The sequence below is a fragment of the Catharus ustulatus genome, chromosome 11, assembly GCF_009819885.2.
Source record: "Catharus ustulatus isolate bCatUst1 chromosome 11, bCatUst1.pri.v2, whole genome shotgun sequence".
Lineage (NCBI taxonomy): Eukaryota > Metazoa > Chordata > Aves > Passeriformes > Turdidae > Catharus > Catharus ustulatus.
The window spans coordinates 14,037,572-14,055,744 of NC_046231.1; the positions used below are offsets into that span (position 1 = coordinate 14,037,572).

Below are 18,173 nucleotides of genomic sequence, written 5' to 3' on the forward strand. Positions count from 1 at the left end.
TCTCTGGTACTTTAGGAAAAGAAATTGCAAAGCAATTGTGATTTTTCAGAGACATTGTGATTTTCTAACTCTTAATTGCCTGCTCCTCCCTCTCTCGTGCAAACTGCAGAACCTGTGCCAGTAGCTCATTATTTCACAAAAGAGCTCCAGCAAGCTAACAGACTGGGAACTTGTAGGGGAACTTTTTTGTTGTTGTGTGGTTTTGTTAGTTGTTTTTTTTGTTTGGGTTTTTGTTTTTTTTCCCCTAAAACATGACTTGCATGAACAATTGAAGCTTTCCTTCTTGGGCCTTCCATGACCACGTAGTGAGGAGACATGGAAGCAATGCGTGCTTGTAGGGATGTCCTGGCATCTCCAGTCATGGGCTCACCAGCAGCACTTGTTCTCTGGACAGTGTTCATACAGGGAAGGCTGTGAATGTCATGTGGTGCACGTTAGCTTGCCCTGAATTGGTGGTGTGTTTAGAGTGGGACTGTAGTATGGCATAATGAGGGGTAATGTGGGCTATAGTTCACAGAGGGAAGTAATGTTTCAACTGGAATAGGGTTATGCTTCCCTGTTTGAAACACTCAGGTTTTGTCCTTTCTCTCTCAAAAGCACATTGCCAACTACATCTGTGGGATCCAAACCATTGGGCACAGAGTGATTGTTTCAGACGTTCAGGAGAGTTTCATCTGGGTGCGTTACAAAAGGAATGAGAACCAGCTCATTATCTTTGCTGATGACACTTACCCCCGGTGGGTCACCACAGCAACGCTCCTGGATTACGACACTGTGGCTGGAGCAGACAAGTTTGGTAACATCTGTGTGGTGAGTGTGCCTTTCTGAAGTTGGGCCTTTTTGGACATATTTTCCCTTAAAACATCCATGATTTATATTAAAAGAATGAGAATGTCATTAGCTGGAGACAACGCCCTGTACCATTGACTTGTTTTCATGGGGTGGCTCTGTCATCATAGTGGGCTGCAGTTTATCTGTTTGTTAAATGAAGCAAATAACTTAAAGCACCAGCAAGTAATAGACATATTTCTGAGGTGTCCAGTAATTTGTTTATATTGCCTCAGAACTTACTGCCAATAAGCCTTTAAAAGAAGCTTGTTGCTGTGAAAGGGCCTGTGAGAACTTGAGTCAGGGTTATCACTCTTACTTTTTCTGACTAAACCTCATTGCTGGCATTTAGCTTTCTCTGTCACTTCCTCTTCACAGTTGGCTTTGTCAGCCAGCACTTCCCCACTTGGCTGAATTTCAGCAAGGGAGGAGGAAAGAATAGATGGTCTTTCTGGCAGAGCTTTGATCTCTTTCTGAAGCGTGCTCGGGTGCTTTGGAGTGCAGAGTTCAGCAAGTGTCAGATGCTGCGCCTGCAGAATTTGGCCAACACACACAAATCAGTCCTCTTCAGTTTTCCTGCCCCACATCCATCAAACTGTTTCCTTAGTGGAAACCACCCTCAGACCATTTTGACCATACCTCCCAGAGTCAGCTGCAAGTGCCAGGCCAGGCAGAGGCTGCTTGTGAGGCCCTGCCTCTGTCTCTGAGTGTTGGGCTATCCCTGGTCTTCATACCACAGTTGTCACATAAATGTAAAGGCTGTTTTGGAGAGGCACCCTGGATGATTCTGCTGTAAGTGTAATGTGGTTCTTGCAGAGTCCACAAAAGCAGCTTTTCAGACAGCACAGAGGTTCTGCAGAGATAATGTGCTGCTTGTTTGCAGCTTGCTAATTCTTCCTTCCTCTTTCAACACAGGTGAGATTGCCTCCCAACACCAATGATGAGGTAGATGAGGATCCCACAGGCAACAAAGCTCTCTGGGACAGGGGCCTGCTTAATGGAGCATCACAGAAGGTAATACTTTGTGGGAAGCACATGGCTATTGTAGGAAAAGAATGCATTGCTTTTCTGTGAAGACCTTTACAGTGTTGTCCAGGAGATATATCGGCAGTTCTGCTTCTACACAATCTGCTGTGCTGTAGGTGATCTGTTTTCACTGTTGCTGCAAGCCAAAGTTCTGAAATCACAGTTGAAGCCTGTTTGGTGTGTTTGATGGAAGCAGCTCATTTTCTTTTGCTGCTTTCTCTCATTACTTGCATCCGTTTGTCCAGCTGAGTTTTGCCATCTGGTCACAGGTGGAAGGCACTTCCTCTCTAGAAAGGCATTTCAGAACTAGCAGTTGGCTGAATTTATTCTACTTTCCTCTCTCAATCCCTTTGATGCTCTTATATAAGCTAAAGAAAAAACATGCTTCTGTGCTTGTCTTTCAGGCTGAAGTGATTATGAATTACCACGTGGGAGAAACAGTGCTTTCCTTGCAGAAGACCACACTGATTCCAGGAGGCTCTGAATCTCTTGTTTATACTACCTTATCAGGGGGGATAGGAATCTTGGTTCCTTTTACTTCCCATGAGGTAAGCAAGCCCAAGCATTAGGCTGAAGTTTTGCTGCTTTTTGTGCAGCCAGTATATTAAATGTGCTGCATTCCTTGGAGGGCTCAGTGGCTGAAACCCTGAGCTACAGGAGAGCCTGTGCCTCTAGTGCAGAAGGGAAGAGAAGGAGTTTGCTGAGTCCTGCATTGGCTCTATAAAGAGTTGAGAGCATTCCTTGTTGCACTGTTGTTCTGAATCTGTTTGTGCTTTCAAGGAGCTTTGGGTGTTTCAGTGTCTGAGGAGGGAGGAGTCCTTTGGCATACTTTGTGTAGCCTCTAATGTTGATCAGACAGTGATGTTTCAAGTCCTGAGAATGATACTCTGTTCTGTGTTTGCTGTTGCCTCTTGGAGCAGTGGATGGCAAGACATTCCCTGTTGGAGCTGCAGCTTCGTGCTGCACAGCTGCTCTTTGCCTCATTTCCTGGGAGGCTGATCTGACCCCAGGGTGGGTGCTTAGCTCTGCTATGGGTGCTTCCCAAGTGGAAGTGGTGAGGGGGTAGCCGTGACTTTTGCTGCCATGTGCAGGGCTGCTCTGGCAGAATCTGGTAATCACAGAACCACAGAATGGTTTGCATTTAAAGATCATCTCGTCCAGCCTCAAATGGTCATGAAAGGCAGTGTTTCAGCCAGTGCAGGAGCATCTTCTGGTGGGTGTTGCACTGATGTGTACCAAACTATTCTCTTACCAGTCCTTTATCTCCCCAGGATCATGACTTCTTCCAGCATGTGGAAATGCACTTACGGTCTGAGCACCCTCCTCTCTGTGGGCGAGACCATCTCAGTTTCCGCTCCTACTACTTCCCAGTGAAGGTGAGCCCTGAGCACGTGGGATCACCTGGCCATGGGGCACAGAAGAGTTGCTTTGGGGCACAGAAGAGTTGCTTTGGGGCACAGAGCTGCCTTGAGGCTGGCAGAAGCAAGGCAGGGTTATTGTCTTGAACAAGGCAAGGTTGCTGTTCAGTGGGCACAGCTGATGTACTGTCAGTAATGGCTTGTGTAGTGCCTGTGGCAGCTGGCTCTTCAGCAGCACTCTGTAAGGAGAACAGTACTTAGCACTTAATACGTGTCTGCTTTCGTTTCTTAACTCTTGTAATGAGCCTCCTGAGGGTTGGTCCTACGACCCAAGCCCAGAGGTGCTGTAGCTGCACTTTTCCACTTCCCACAGCATCTCCATTTTCCACCAGGAGAAGCAGCATTACATAGCTGTTGGTGTGGCTGGGTCAAACTGAATGCTGCCCTGGGTTATGATTTTTCCACCACCACTGGAAAGGGAAGTCTAAGTTCAGAAACAGCTGTTCCTGCCTATTTCTGCTTTTGAGGAACTGTTAGAAGCTGTGAACTGCTAAATGCTCTGACCAGACGGATCCCAGTGGTAACTACTACCAGAGTAATGAGTGTGGAGTCAGTCAGAACACTGTTTCAGCACATGAAGGTGCAGAGGGTGGTGACGGTCTCTGTGAGCTTGAGGCTGATTTGCAGCATACACAGCCTCAAAGATTGCTCCCATTTGATTGAAACTGCCTTTGTCATCACTCACAGCCTCCCCCGTGCAGGGCTCAGACCCAGGCAGATCTCTCTTCCTTTCCCTTGTGGGATTCTTCAGCTGCACCCAGGCCTTTTGGGTTTCTGTTTCGTTAATCAAGCTGGCCAGTAATTAATGTGATGCTAACTGCTGCTATTCAGCAGATGAGGTCACTGAGCATGGTCTTGTTTCCAGGACAGGATTAAGAAACTCCTGGGAACAAACTGTTTGTGGCCATTTTTCCCTGTTTAGGCAGGGTTCAGTGCTTCTGTGTGGTTTCGATTCAGTTCTCTCCTGCTTGCCCCTCCAGAACGTGATTGATGGAGACCTGTGTGAGCAGTTCAACTCCATGGAGCCGAACAAACAGAAGAATGTGGCTGAGGAGCTGGACCGGACCCCACCCGAGGTGTCCAAGAAACTGGAGGACATCCGCACACGCTACGCTTTCTGAGCGGCAGCTGGCATGGGCAGAAATGCTTGCAGCTCCTCTGGGTGCTCTTCCAGGCACTTTGGAAGGAGGAATGTGTACTTTTTTTTCCCCCCCTTTTTCAAATATTGGTTTGGTCCTCTTGGTTTATGTTTCAAAGTAATATGACTCCAGTAAATACAGTATCAGCTCTTAGGTTTCCCAACACATCCCACTGCCTATGTGAGGACTCCTGCCATTCCAGCTTCTGGCCAGAGCAGTTCTCTTTTGGGAAGTGCCCAAGGCAGGATGCCAGCTGACCCTCAGCCCCATCTCCTTGTCTTCCTTTTTGGATGGAGGAGTCCCAGGATGTATTGCTGAAATTTCTATAGGGCAGATCCAGCTCAGTCTTTGTTGGGTCAAGTGGAGTTTGTGATTTCCCAGCATTTTAGGAAAGGAAGGGAGAGAGCTGTGGCGTGTTCAGGATTACCAGGCTCCTCTTTTAGTAGCCAGTGATGAGCTGCTCTGGGCTTAAAGTAGCCCAGGAAGCAGCCAATGGGGAGCTGTCTGTGGGGAGGGTGTAGCTGTCACACTTGTCTTGAACGTTTTCTTCTGAATTGCAAGGGGGTTTTTTGGTCTTGCCATTTCTGACTGTTTTCCCTGTAAATAGAGTTTTGTACAATGTTGACTCTCCTGGGGGTGGGGAAGAGCGAGGCCTGAGTCTGGGACTTGATTTGTTTCATAATAACTTTGGCAAGAGAGTGTCTCCAAGCTGTGACTGTGAGCAGCACATGAAGAATAAAAGCCTGTTTTTTCACTATGCTGGCGCTGGGGCTCTTCTCCTTCGTGGCAGCTGCTGCTGACCTGGCGGGAGCAGGAGTGGAGGAGGAGGAATGCAGAAATGTGTGCACCCTGTGCTCCTGCAGGCCCCTCAGTGCCCCCCTGCCCTGCCTGGAGCTGGTCCCCTGCTGCTTGATCTGCCCTGGGACACACACAGAGCAGGCTGTGGAGAGAGGGAAGAGTAATTTCTGCAGCCGTTCCCAGAGCGTGACTGCACCTCCGGGGTCCTGTATTGCCCAGAGTAGCAGCTGCAGCTCTGGGAGGAGCAGCTGGCTGCCAGGAGGGCTGGGGAAAGGTCTTTGTCCCAGAGGCTTCCAGTCGGAGTTCACCCACACAGCAAGTGCTTCCTGGTCCTGGGTTGCCCTCTTACTCATGCTGGTGGGACGGTGAGAGCCTGTGACATGCCGGTAAGATGCTGCTCCCCACTTGGGGCTTGGAGAGACAAGTGGTCCTTGATGCCTGTGTTCCCTTTGAACAGCTTTCACACTCTCTGGTGCATGTACTGTGTGGGGTGAGGGCAAACACACCCTCCTGCCCTGTCCTTTGCACCCTCCTCTCCCCTCCTGCCTTGTGTCGACCTCGCAGGCCTGCATTGGCAGGGTCTTATAGCACAGGGCTGCACCCTTTGGCTGAACATGGCACGTAGAGCCCCACCCGTACTCTGCTGGCAGAGCAAAGGGCTTTGTGCTCCCTTCCCCGGCCTGGGGGGGGACGGCTGTGTCAAGGGAGGGGCAAAGGAGAGCCGGCTTTGTGGGTCCAGCTTCTGGCTTGCCATGGACTTAAAGTGCTCACCCTGTGCTCCCTGTCCCTTGGCCTCCCCGAGGGAGTGATGTTTTAAATCAGAGGGCACTTCCAGCAGAGCTCCAGTGTCATTTCGTATTTGTCATGCTGGTGTCCTGAAAGTGAAAGTGGGGGAGGGGGGATGTCTTGAGATTTTCCCAAGCTAGTTCCAAGCCCAAGGTTTTACTTCCTTGACTGTGCCTGGTGAATAACCTGCCTCCAGTAAAAGGCAAAGCCTGAGAGGGACCCATTCCCAGCCAGAAGGAGCTGGGGGCTTGTGGGGAGCTGGCTGAGCCCCAGCTTCCCTTCACTGGGACAAGGAAGGTTTCTCAGTGAGGGCTCCCTCCTGCAGCCGCAGGGGACCGGGGTCCTGCTGCTGTGTGGGAGCAGAGCTGCTGGGGCATTGCACGGGAAGCTGTTTGCCTTGGGCTCATCCCAGTACTGATTTCCATCCCAGAACAGCCAGGGAGAGCAAACCACCCCCAGCGCAGTGCTGCGCAGTTCTGCACTTTCTCTTCTCTCCCTCTCCCCATCCCGGCTGCCAGGCTGATGAATACGTGGGCAGGGAATGCTATTAAATGGCTTCCTCCAGCGACTGCAGCAGCTGCGGGCAAAATCCCTGTGGACACCTGAGTGAGGAGCTGGAGCAGCTCCTTCCCTGCTTTAAAGCTGAGCATCTTGCCCCCCGATGAGTACTGGGAGGGAGGCAAGGGCCATGCCCAAGACTGGGCCAGGACCAGGGGAAGCTTGGCAGGAGCACGGCAGTGGCCCTGACTCCATGCCAGGGGAATCCCAGCGCGCTCTCACAGGCAGAAGTGCATTCCTTCCCACGCGTTTCCCTGGGAGCACTGACCCACTCTTTGATAGTCGATGTTTCTTGCTGACCCTTTGGATGCTCAGCAGCCCTGAGCACAGACACAGTGGCTCTTCCAAGGGGCTCTTCAGGATGATGTGGGGGAGGACAGTGTCCCATGTTCCTTGTCCCCTGCTCCTGGCAGGAGCTCAGCCCTGAAGCATCCTGAGAGGATGACGTGAGCTTGGGCCAGAGGGAGCAGAGTCCTGCTGGCCTGGAGCCAGCCAAGAATACCTCAGGCCCTGTGAGATTGGTGCTGCAGTGCAGCCCTCCCCTGGGGCGCATGCTGGGAAGGCACTGGGCTGACTCCCACCTTGATTGCCCCAAAACCTCCCCATGGGTGCTCAGCCCAGTAAGTGCCCTGGGACACCTGGCCACGAAAGCTCAGCACCCTGGACATGCCGGTGCTGGCAGAACAGAGCACACCGGGGAACCTAGGGCTGTGCAGAGTGCTCAGCTGGGCACCTCAGGGGCCATGTGGGCACCCTGCAGGGGATGGCTCAGCACCCTGAGGCGTGGAGGAAGCATGCACCATAGTTAGACCAGCAGCCAGGGAACAGGGAGGGACCCAGCAAGATGAACCAAGCACCCTGGGGGACACTCTGTTGGATGAGCTGAGCACACTTAGGGTACCTGCCTAAGTGAACTGAGCAGCTGAGCACCCCCGGGGACACCTACCTGGAACAGCAAAGCACTCTGAGGAACAGGGAGATGCTTGCGGGGGTTTACCGAGTACCCTGGGGCCACCCCAGCCTGGGCTACCTCGCAGGGGTAGCCAAGCACCCGCGGCGGGGCAGGGCCGGACTCTCCCGGGCCGTGCGGGGCGGTCGCTCGGTCCCCTCTCCCCGCCCGGCCCCCGGCCGCCGCCCCGCCCGCTCCCCGCGCCGCCGCCCCCCGCCCGCCTCCCGGGAAGCGCGGGCACGGCCCCGCCGCCGCCGCCGCCCGCGGGTGGACGCGTCCCGCGCCCGCGGCCCCGCGCGCCGCGCCAGGTGGGTCCGCGGAGCCTCGCGCGGGGGGCGCGGGGGGCGGCCGGGCACGCGCGGCCCCGCTCGGGAATGCGCGCACCCCGCGAGCCGGCCGGATCTGCCGGGGGACACCTTGCAGGGACACGGCACAGAGGTCCCTTCACTGGGGATTGTGGGTGGCACCTCTTTGCGCTGGGACGCTGCGCGGCGCCTTTGCGTGGGGGCACGGCTGCTTTCCCTTGGGACATGGCAACGCGTGGGGACACAGCGTGGCCCCCCTGGCACCGGGACGTGGTGTGGGGACGTAGATGGGACCCCTTCTCTGCTGGGATATAGCATGGACACAACACACCCTCCTCGCAAGGGACACGCTGTGGAAGATGTGACACAAGGACGTGCTATGGTCTCCTTCCACAGCGTGGGGGCATGGCAGAGCCCCCTTCACGGGGGTGTGGGGACACGGCACCTCTGTGTGGGGACCCAGCATGCCGTGACTTGGCCACTTCACCAGTCCCGTCCCCCAGCGTTCCTCGGTTGAGGCTGGAGGAAGTAACTCACCGCTGGGATAACGGGGCTGGGTTGATCCCCCTCCTTCCCTGGAAATCCCCTGAGGTTGTCATCAGGGAAGCCCTGGTAGCCCTGCCCCAACCGGGACACAGGCATTCACGGCTCCACGGCCACCCACAGTCTTCTGGCCACCTGAGGCTCACGCGGGGCTGTCCCTTCCCTGCTGCCCCCGGGGCTCGGAGCGGGTGTCCTGCCTGCCCTGGGGCTGCAGCCGGGGCTCTCTTCCCCCAGATTCCCTCTTGCAGTCCGGGGGTGCTCCTGCACCCCTGCAAACACATCCCTGCCAACACCCTGTGACGGTCCCGGGACCTGCTGCCTCCCTGCCACCATCTGGAGAGGAGAAGCCAGCGGGGACTGCCAGGAAGGGGGACTAACCCCCCATCCATGGCAGGGAACAACTGCCCGGGGCTACCGGAGAGCAGCCAGTGCCCGGAGCCTACACCTGTCCCTTGTCCCCACACCATCCACGCCACTGCCCTGGAGGCTCCTGGTGAGCCCCAGCCATGTAGGCACAGCCTGGGGCTCCACTGATGGCCAGCATCAACATGCAGCAGGGCTACGCTGCCGTCCTATGTGAGTACAGCTGGGGGACAGGGGGGATGGCCTCAGGAGTCACCTCACTGGGTGTCCCTGAAGGGGCTGATGCCGCTGGCTTTGGCTGCCCAGGTGTCCTGGCTGTGCTGGGGCTGGAGGCCGCGGCGCCGGGCGAATGTGAGCTCACCCGCCTGCTCCAGGACAAGTTGCAGTACGAGATGCGCCTGCAGTACATGGTAACCCCAACTTTGGGAGGTGGGGGGACATGTGACATTACTGGGCCCTGATTTCCTCCAGGGGGGACACGGGGGGGGCCAGCACCCACTGCTCTACAGTGGTCAGGTGCTGGATGCTGTGTTTTTTACCAGGGACAATTTGTGCCAAATTATGCCCAGAGCTACTTCTGCTGTGGGTTGGCCACATCAAAGGGCTTTTGCACCGGCTCTCCGGTGTCATGCTGCGGCTGGCAAGGATGTGCCCATTCCTTTGCCCCTTGCCAGCCCCCGTGCTCTTCCTTGCCGTTCCAGAAACACTACTTTCCCATCGACTACACAGTCCAGGTCCAGTACGAAGAGGTGCTGAGGCCATCCAACATCACCCGCCTGGTAAGACAGTGGCAGGGGAGAGTCCCGTGATGGGAGCGCTCCAGGGACCCACGGGGGCTGCACGGCTCTCACCCTCTTGCCCTTTAGCGCAACGGGACAGTGTCGGAGGCAGCACTGCGGTACCTCTGGTTCCATGTCAGCTCCCAGGCAGTGCTGCGGATCCGTGAGGTGCTGCCAGAGAAGCACCCATCCTGGAAGTACACCCAGGAACTCTGCCAGCTCTTCGATGCCCTGGGTGAGGAGTACAGCAAGTACCGGCAGGTGAGGATCCCCCCTGGCCCCCGGCCCAGCTGCATGTCACGCACTCGTGCGCTGGGAGGACACGCACTGAGCAGAGCACCCGGGAGGGGACAAGGCGGGCACGGGCATTTTCCCTTTGTGTGGGTTCTGTAGAAGGACTGACAGGGACAAGGTGCAAGGTCAGAGGTTGGGAGCGGGATGCAGGTCCGTGGGGCAGTGCCTACGGTACACTGCACATCTGGCATTGGTGGTTCAGTGGTAGAATTCTCGCCTGCCACGCGGGAGGCCCGGGTTCGATTCCCGGCCAATGCAACAGCTGCACCTTTTTCTTGCCGGCGACTCGTCCCCCTCGGAGGGCCGACTGACCTGGGAAGGGAGGAATGGGACTGTCACACACACTGTCACGGGGTGGCACTACCACGGCTGGCGATTACGGGAGATCAGCCAGAAGGGGCCCATTAATTTATCCCTGTTTTCCCGGTGACGGTCCTGCTTCTTTGCCCAAGCCTCTGGTGCCTCCATGGAGCTGCTGAATCCCGTTGCTGTTGCATTTGAGTGCTGGATGTGGGTGGCCTGTCACGACTGGGTCACCAGTGTGAACCCGAAGTGTGGCTGGGCTCTCCTGTGCCACAGGCAGGTCCTGCAGCCCCTGTGTGGGAGAGCAAGCCTTGCTGGGTTGTCTCAGCAGAGGGTTAACTGTGAAAGCTGCTGCCAAGCCCTCCTTGCTGTAGGTGATGTGAGGCAGGTGAAGAGGTGTTCCCATGGGCTGAGTCGCGGTATCAGAGTTGTGTTGGGGCGCTGTGTGAGGGTGTTCAGAGCTGACAGAGCCATTCCCTGCTGCTCCCGGCCCGCTGGGTTTGGGGCTGTGGGGGGAGGGCTGGGATGCTGTGCACATCTGGCATTGGTGGTTCAGTGGTAGAATTCTCGCCTGCCACGCGGGAGGCCCGGGTTCGATTCCCGGCCAATGCAACAGAGCTGCATTCTTTTGCGCACCCTGCTGTCCTTTGGCGCCTGCCATGGTGCCCCTGGAATAGCGTAGAGGTGCTCCTGTGGGTGCTCCTTTGGGCATGTCTGTAGAGGTGCTCCCTGTGCATCTCCCCTCGGGACTCTGAAGTTTGTGTGGGTGCTCAGATCCCAGAGTGTCAGCAGCAGCTCTGCCTGCACTGAGTATCCTTGGCTTGGTGGCACTGGGGAGCACTAAGAGGAGATGGGTTTGGTGAATGACCAGCTCGGATGTGTGGCAGGGAGGGACACTAGCTCGGTGACAGCAAGGGGAGCTATGTCGGTGGCAGTGATAGTCCCTGCCTTAGGAGCAGTGGGTGGTGCTGGTTCTGGCAAGGGTACCCAGGCCACAGAGGCAGATGGCAGCTGTTGATAGTTCCACATCTGGCATATGTGGTTCAGTGGGACAATTATTGTGCCCCCCTTCAAAAGCCAGGGTTTGGTTCCTCGTCAGTGCAGCCTGGTGTCCTGCCTTTCAACTCTGAAGCCCTCAGTCCCTCTACTTGACAGGCTCATGCAGCCATGGGTTGCTTGTGGCTGGGAAGTGCTGCTGCACCCCAGGGCAGAGGTGTTTGGGTGCTGGATGTGGGTGGCCTGTCATGGCTGGGTCACCAATGTGAACCCAAAGTGTGGCTGGGATGTCCTGTGCCACAGACAGGTTCTGCAGCCCCTCTGAGGAGAGAGGGAATTTTGCTTGGTTGTCATCAGAGGGTTAACTGAAGGCTGCTGCCAACCCCTCCTTGCTGCAGGTGATGTGAGGCAGCAGAAGAGGCGCTTCCATGGGCTGGAGCCGCGGTATCAGAGCTTTGTGTTGGGATCCCCTTTGTGTGTGTCTGTGCGTGTGTGTGCATTCATGTCTTTGTGTCTGGGTGTGCGGTGTGTTCACAGCCAGCACCGCCTGCCCATGTTGCACTCTGATGGATTTGGGACAGTGGGGCCGTGTGGGGGAGGGCTGGGATAAACCACACATCTGGCATTGGTGGTTCAGTGGTAGAATTCTCGCCTGCCACGCGGGAGGCCCGGGTTCGATTCCCGGCCAATGCAACGTTTAATTTTTTTTTTTGTCTCTGGAGGGACCACGGGGATTGCCCTGGGTGCCTGGAGGGATTACTCACCTCTCCGGTACATCTCTCCCCGTGTGTGGATGTGAGGAGTGTCATTGTCGGTGGAACAAAGCCAGGGCATCTTGGTGATCCCTGGAGGACCTGATGGTTGAGAAGGACCCTGCCTCATGGGCAGTGACTGTCCATGGCTCACTGGCAGTGAGGGTTGCTGTTTTGGTGGTACTGACAGGGGTGTCAGTGAGGCCCAGGGCAGTCCGGGCTGCATGGGTCTGGGGGATGCTGCCACATCCAAGAGTGGCTGTGTTTGGGTGCTGGATGTGGGTGGCCTGTCACGGCTGGGTCACCAGTGTGAACCCGAAGTGTGGCTGGGCTCTCCTGTGCCACAGGCAGGTCCTGCAGCCGCTGTGTGGGAGAGCAAGCCTTGCTGGGTTGTCTCAGCAGAGGGTTAACTGTGAAAGCTGCTGCCAAGCCCTCCTTGCTGTAGGTGATGTGAGACAGGTGAAGAGGTGTTCCCATGGGCTGAGCCGCGGTATCAGAGTTGTGTTGGGGCGCTGTGTGAGAGTGTTCAGCGCTGATAGAGCCGTTCCCTGCTGCTCCCGGCCCGCTGGGTTTGGGGCTGTGGGGGGAGGGCTGGGATGCTGTGCACATCTGGCATTGGTGGTTCAGTGGTAGAATTCTCGCCTGCCACGCGGGAGGCCCGGGTTCGATTCCCGGCCAATGCAACAGAGCTGCATTCTTTTGCGCATCCTGCTGTCCTTTGGTGACGTCGCTGTGATCTGTCCTGCAGACAGATGTGGAGACAGTGGTGGCCGATCTGGTGAAGCTGATCCACAGCGCGGGCGCTGAGAGCCGAAGCAAGGCTGTGCGCCCCAAGGCACTGCTGGACAACTGCCTCAAGGTCATGCGGATGCTCTACGGGGTGCCCTGTGAGTTGGGAATCAGGATGGGGGGCCCGACCTTGGGGAAAGCAGGTGCCATACAGGCGGGCCCTGTCCCACACCATGGCACCTGTTCCCTCTGTTCAGGTCGGTGGGAGTCCACCTAACACTGTGGAAGACCCCTCACTCACCTTGCCCTGGAGCCTCGGATGCCGCCTCTGCTCTGCTCCTCCCAGAGCCCCGTGGGGGGTTCACAAGGAAGGTGCAAAGGTGGGACAAATGCCACTCCTTCCAGGACCAAACACAACTCCTTCCAGAACTGTGGGACTCTATGGCTGTGGGATCTTGTCCATCTGAAACATCCGGCACCCTTTGTATGGGTGTAGGGTCAGACACAGCCCCCCATGGCAGGCAGCTGTTGGGGGGACACACAGCCCTCCCTGCCCACAGGGCATTACCCTGTTTCTCTCGATTTGTATTTTTTCCTCAGCTTTCGTTAAACACCAGTTAATTCTCTAGCATTGCAGCTCAGCTTCTGACTGGGTCCCGGGATCCTCCAGCCTTACCCGAAATAAAGGACCAGCAAAGAGAACCCCGCTGCCTCCACTGCCTCCTCTTTTGGGGTGTCAGCACCTCCCTCACCACTCACTCTGATAAAGGAACCCCCGCCAAGCTGCCTCTGTCAGTCCCAGCTTCTTCCCCAGAGAGGAAACATCTGGAATTGTTTGTTGTGCTTGGCGGCGCAGTGCAGGCGGCACAGTGGAGGGGCTGAGGCTGCCTGGCTACCTCCCCCCTTTACAGCTTAGTTAATTACCTTCATCAGCTATTGGAGACCTTAATTGGTGTATTTGTGGCTTAGGCTCAGAGTCCATGGGCACTGCAGCATGAGTGGAGGAATGTGTTCCTCCTCCTCCTCCTTTACTTCCTCCCTTCATGCCTAGTGATGATTCCTGTTTGTACAAAGCCCACGCAGAGCTCATATAAAACCCACCAGTGATGATCCACTGCTTGCTAGGAACTTTAACTAGAGAGACCCTCTCTCCCAACCCTGCTAGCTTTAACAGAGCCCCTGTGTGGTCCAGGGACCCACCTGGGGCTGCCTCGGCCCTTTGGGCTGAGCCCCAACCTCCCACTCCCTTGTGTCAAGCATGGGAATGATCCTTCATCCTCCTCCACTGTGGGAAAACTGAAGCTGTCCGTGCAAAATGACCCCTGCCAAGCTTCCCAGAGCATCCCCACAGCAATGGGCTTGCCAAAACCCTCTATGTCCAGCCCACTTGAGATATTGTGCATTTTCTTCTGATCCCTTTTTTGAGAGTTGGCTTCAAAAATGTCAGCTGAGAGCCTTGACAGGAATGCACTCACAGGATCGAGACTGGGAGCCTGTTTGTAATATCTCCTGCTGTACCACGAGGGATGGTTTCAGGGAGGGTCAGCCCAGGACACCTTACCCAGGTGTGAAAAGACATCTTTAGGCATGAGCTGAGACTTGGGAGATCTCCTGCTGTGAAACCCTCCAGCTGCTGGAATAGGAAGAACCTTTGCTGGCCTTGAACCAGCACGAAAAACATCTGGCAGCATCCTTGGGGTGGGCATGGAAAGGCCAGTTGGTTTTGGGGTGGGCAGGCTCAGCAGCACAAGGACTGAGTTTGGGACTGTCTGGGATGTCCCCACAAGCAGTATGGCTTATGGCCCTGGAGTGAGGACACCCAGGGGGTTCTCTTGGCCCCAGGGGATGCCTTGGATTCAGGACCATATTTGGAGCATTCTTCCTTGTGCTGCCCTGGCTGAAATCAGCATCCCAGGCCAGGGGAGCAGTGAATCCAACTCTCATCCCCCAGCCTGTGCATCCTTGTTTCTATTCCCCTGGCCAAACCCTGCCCAGCCCCTGAATCACAGCGAGCCTGGAAATGGCAATTAATTCACTTTAATTAATTATTTAAGCCCAGTGGGCAAAGACTGCTCTCACCAGGGCAGCCTCTGCCCTCTCCAGTCCCAGAAGGTGCCATTGCTGGTGGCTGAGAGCTGGGCCAGCAGCTGCAGGACGCCCCGCACGCTCTCCTCCAGTGTCACCGGGCCCTGTTGCACCCAAGGGCAAGGGAAAAAGTGAGCCAAGATTCTCCATCCAACCTCCCCAATCCCACACATGCTATGGTGGAGAGCCAGCTCCAGCTGGGATGGTTTGGGAGCAGTTGGAGATGCTCCAGCAGACAAGGGATGCAGCTTTACACAAATTGATTGTCCTTCATTTGAGTGTGTAAGGATGGAGGTTAATTTTTTAATTCCTAATTAAAATGTGACCTGTTTGTCAGCCAGAGCAGGGTAAGGGATAGCTGAGTGCAGGGCCGGGGTGCCCTCTGCTGACACACCATCAGGATGGGAAAAGAAATACAAAATAGGGAAGAAATTGGATGGTTTGGGGAGAGAGCCTGGAATTGTCCCTTTGCTGTGGTGGCACAGCCACTGTGGGACCAAGGGACTGCAGAGATGTGGGTGCCTAGGGAATGGATGTCCATCATCAAGGAAGGGATGTTCATGGGAAAGGGATGTCCATGGGAAGAAATGCCCTGGGAAGTGGTGCCCATGGGAAAGGAAGTCTGTGGGAAGCAATGTTTCTGGGAAGGGATTTCTCTGTGAAAGGATGACCCTGAGAAGGGATGTTCATGAGAAGAGGTGTCCTTGGGAAGGGCTACTCCTGGGAAAGGATGCCCCCAGGAATGGATGCCCATGGGACCTTGCTGAGCTAGGACTCCATGCACCTTGCATCACTCACCATCCCCTGTTCCAAGGGAGGTGTCACATGTCCAGGATCCACAGACACACAGAGGATCCCACTGCTCCCGTACTCCAGAGCCAGGCACTTGGTGAGCATGTTCAGAGCAGCCTGGGAGGATGAATTCCCCTCCTTACCATCATGATCTGGCAATGCCATGGCCAGTGGTGGAGGGAATCCCAGAGGAAGTGATCCCCAAATTCCTCCCATCCCCCAGGGGCTGTACCTTGCTGCAGCGGTAGCAGATGTCCTGCCTCTCCTCCCAGGCCTCTGCAACCTCGATGGAGCCCAGGATGCTGGAGATGTTGATGATGGCAGCTCTGCTGCAGCTCATCTCACGCTGCCCTGTGGCTTCAGCTGCCTTCTTCAGCAGGGGCAGGAAGGCCTGCAGGGGATGGGATCTCAGGCATCACCATCCTCTTCCTCCCTGTTCCCAGTGTTTGGGGCAGGGCTTGCCTGTGTCCTCACCTGGCTTGTCTGCAGGGGCCCGATGGTGTTGGTGGTGTAGACGAGGCTCATGTTCTCTGCTGTCTCAGTGGCCAAGGTGCTGCGGCGTGTGGTGCTGGTGTTGTTAATCAGGAGGTTGAGGCCAGCATTTCCCACCTCCTCCTGCACCTTCCCAACTGCTGCCTTGATGCTGTTGGGGTCTGTCACATCTGCAAGGGGACAGGAGGTTTTAGAGACAGGCTGGTGGCCACAACTTAGGCAAGATGCTGTAAGACATGGCAGGAGGCAACTCCCAGGCACTGAGCATCCTCCTGGTCCCATCAGTGACCTGGATGAGCTAAGCCAAACCAAGGGACCCACCTGCTTGGTGGCATTTCCTGGAGCCACCCACGGTCGCAATTAAATCCTGAGAAGCTTGGTCCCTTTCCCGCCCCAGCACTTACCTAGAGGCAGGATCATGACGTTGGGAAAGCCCAAAGCCACCTCGTTGACAGCCTAAGTGGAGAAAGTGGGGAGAGGGGGTCACAGGGGGAAGCTCACGGGGAGGGAGGCCCTGCACTGTGCTGGGGTGGGAAGAGGGTGGCCCCTCATGTCACAGCTGACAGGTTACAACAAGATCCAGTGGGAGCAATTTGGGGCAAGTTGCTGCTTCTCTGCACCTGGCTGAGCTCGGCAGCTTCAGAGCTCCCAGCAGCGATGGCCCCGGCACAGGGGCTGCCAGCAAACCCCCCTGCACTCCCCATCATGCACATACCTGTGCCAAGAGAGGCAAAACAATTAAATACACACATATTGAATACATATATAGGTATTTTAAATATTTTATATATATATGTATCTATGTTATATTTATATATATACATGTATTTTTCTGTGCCGTTCATCGTGCAGGATGCTGGCACTCAGCCTCCCAATCCCAGATGGGATTGTGGCATCCCCAGGCACCCATCCCAGAGCTGACTCCCTCCTGTCCCCCACGCCATGCCCTCCCTACCTTGCCCTGGGGGTCCAGGCAAGCAGCGAAGATGTGCCGAGGTGGGCTGGGCTGCTCCAGCAACCCCTTCAGTAGCCCCAGGCCCAGCCCCCCATCGCAGCCGGTCAGCAGGACGCTGCCCACGCTGAGCCCCTCCACCCCCACCGCTCTCCACAGCCGGTTTGGCAATCTCTGCCCCAGCGAGGTTTGGCAATCGGGCTCGCTAATCCGGGAGGTGGCAGCGCTGCGGGTGCTGCTGGGAGGGTGGAGGTGGGGGGCACCGCCTGCACCCCCTCTTCTGGAGGGGATGGGCCAGCAGGATCTTCTCCTGCATCCCAGCCTCACCCAGCACCTTGGCCATGGGTTTGTTGCACTCCTCCATACTCCCAAAACATCCACCCTCCTCAAGCCATGGGAAGCCCAGAGGGGTGATGGTACCTTCCCACCTGTGCCCCATTACTGGGGTGACCCCAGAGAACCAGAACATCCACAGGAGTGCAGGCAAGGCTATTAATTACAGTACAACCTTTATTAATACTGGAATCTTCACAGTGCATTCGTTACTTGTAGCAGTGACTATGGAAAACGGGGGAGGGGGGGCAAGAGGGGAATTACCACCAGAAAAAAAAATTAAAAGACGGAATGAAAGAAGGAGAAAGAAATGTGGCAGAGGGAGAGGGAGAGGGGAAGCGGCGGCAGAGGCGGGAACACGAGGGGGAAAAATAAATTAAAAAAAAGAAAAGAATAAGGACCAAGTTAACAACAGCACCAGAAAAGTTACTTCAGTCGAAAGACAGGTCAGTTTTTTTCTTTTCCAAAGAATTTTTGTTTTCTGTACAAAATAAGAGACTCCCCCCTCCCTCAAACCCAAACATTTGTCACTTGGCCTCAGCAGTTCTGGGCAGGAGAAGGGGGAAGGGGGAGAACTAAATTGTTATTCCTAAGGGAGGGCTGAGGGGCTGCGATGCGACAGACAGCGGGGGGCTATGTACAGCGGGGGCCGGGGGGTTGTGCTTTCCTCCAGCCGCCGGCAGAAATCAGCTGCTTTGCTTGGGGGGGGCTGAGTCAAACCTCCTGTGCCTGGACCCACCTCTGAGCCAACCCTGCACAGGGTCTGTGGGTGCTGAGGGACAGTGAGGGGGTTTGCAGGAGGTCCCAAGTGATTCTTGTGAGGGAAGGCAAAGTGGAGGTTCAGCATCCTCAGTCTCTGCACCCCGGTGTGCCCCCAAGACAGAGGGGATTGCAGTGCCTCTACCCCCAGCCCCGCCACCCTCTCATGTCCCCCACTTCTTCTTCCCCCCTGC

The 18,173-nt window shown here is 55.8% G+C and overlaps 3 protein-coding genes and 4 non-coding genes across 9 annotated transcripts in view; 6 read left to right on the forward strand and 1 right to left on the reverse strand.

Moving 5' to 3' along the window:
• SF3B3 (splicing factor 3b subunit 3) overlaps positions 1-5,168 on the forward strand; it is a 28,845-nt gene extending 23,677 nt beyond the window's left edge. Inside the window, exons 22-26 of the mRNA XM_033070147.1 lie at positions 598-810; positions 1,744-1,842; positions 2,259-2,402; positions 3,126-3,230; positions 4,253-5,168. Coding sequence (XP_032926038.1) covers positions 598-810; positions 1,744-1,842; positions 2,259-2,402; positions 3,126-3,230; positions 4,253-4,393 — 702 coding nt within the window. The 3' untranslated portion in view covers positions 4,394-5,168. The remainder of the gene's footprint in view (positions 1-597; positions 811-1,743; positions 1,843-2,258; positions 2,403-3,125; positions 3,231-4,252) is intronic.
• A 2,598-nt stretch (positions 5,169-7,766) lies between these two features.
• IL34 (interleukin 34) lies at positions 7,767-13,268 on the forward strand. Of its 3 annotated transcripts, none has more exons than XM_033070041.1 (7): positions 7,767-7,810; positions 8,585-8,926; positions 9,020-9,123; positions 9,415-9,492; positions 9,580-9,753; positions 12,586-12,724; positions 12,824-13,268. In XM_033070041.1, exons 2-7 carry the CDS (start codon positions 8,884-8,886, stop codon positions 12,841-12,843), a joined length of 558 nt encoding a protein of 185 aa, XP_032925932.1. In that variant the 5' UTR covers positions 7,767-7,810; positions 8,585-8,883; the 3' UTR covers positions 12,844-13,268. The 3 variants fall into 3 exon arrangements, with proteins under 3 accessions (XP_032925932.1, XP_032925934.1, XP_032925933.1); XM_033070043.1 differs by having other exon boundaries at positions 7,768-7,810; positions 8,745-8,926; XM_033070042.2 differs by lacking the exon at positions 7,767-7,810 and having other exon boundaries at positions 7,888-8,926.
• TRNAG-GCC lies at positions 9,974-10,044 on the forward strand. Its single transcript has one exon. It is a non-coding gene; the product is annotated as a tRNA-Gly (tRNA).
• Positions 10,631-10,701, forward strand: TRNAG-GCC. Its single transcript has one exon. It is a non-coding gene; the product is annotated as a tRNA-Gly (tRNA).
• TRNAG-GCC lies at positions 11,708-11,778 on the forward strand. Its single transcript has one exon. It is a non-coding gene; the product is annotated as a tRNA-Gly (tRNA).
• On the forward strand, positions 12,450-12,520 carry TRNAG-GCC. The gene has a single exon. It is a non-coding gene; the product is annotated as a tRNA-Gly (tRNA).
• A 1,373-nt stretch (positions 13,269-14,641) lies between the features above and the next one.
• On the reverse strand, positions 14,642-17,426 carry LOC117001540 (uncharacterized oxidoreductase C663.06c-like). The gene is made up of 7 exons (XM_033069962.1): positions 17,408-17,426; positions 16,891-17,315; positions 16,340-16,391; positions 15,918-16,105; positions 15,676-15,834; positions 15,450-15,560; positions 14,642-14,755 (listed from the first exon to the last, which is right to left on the reverse strand). The coding sequence occupies exons 1-7, from the start codon at positions 17,424-17,426 to the stop codon at positions 14,642-14,644; spliced, it is 1,068 nt and encodes a 355-aa protein (XP_032925853.1).
• Positions 17,427-18,173: the final 747 nt, after the last annotated feature.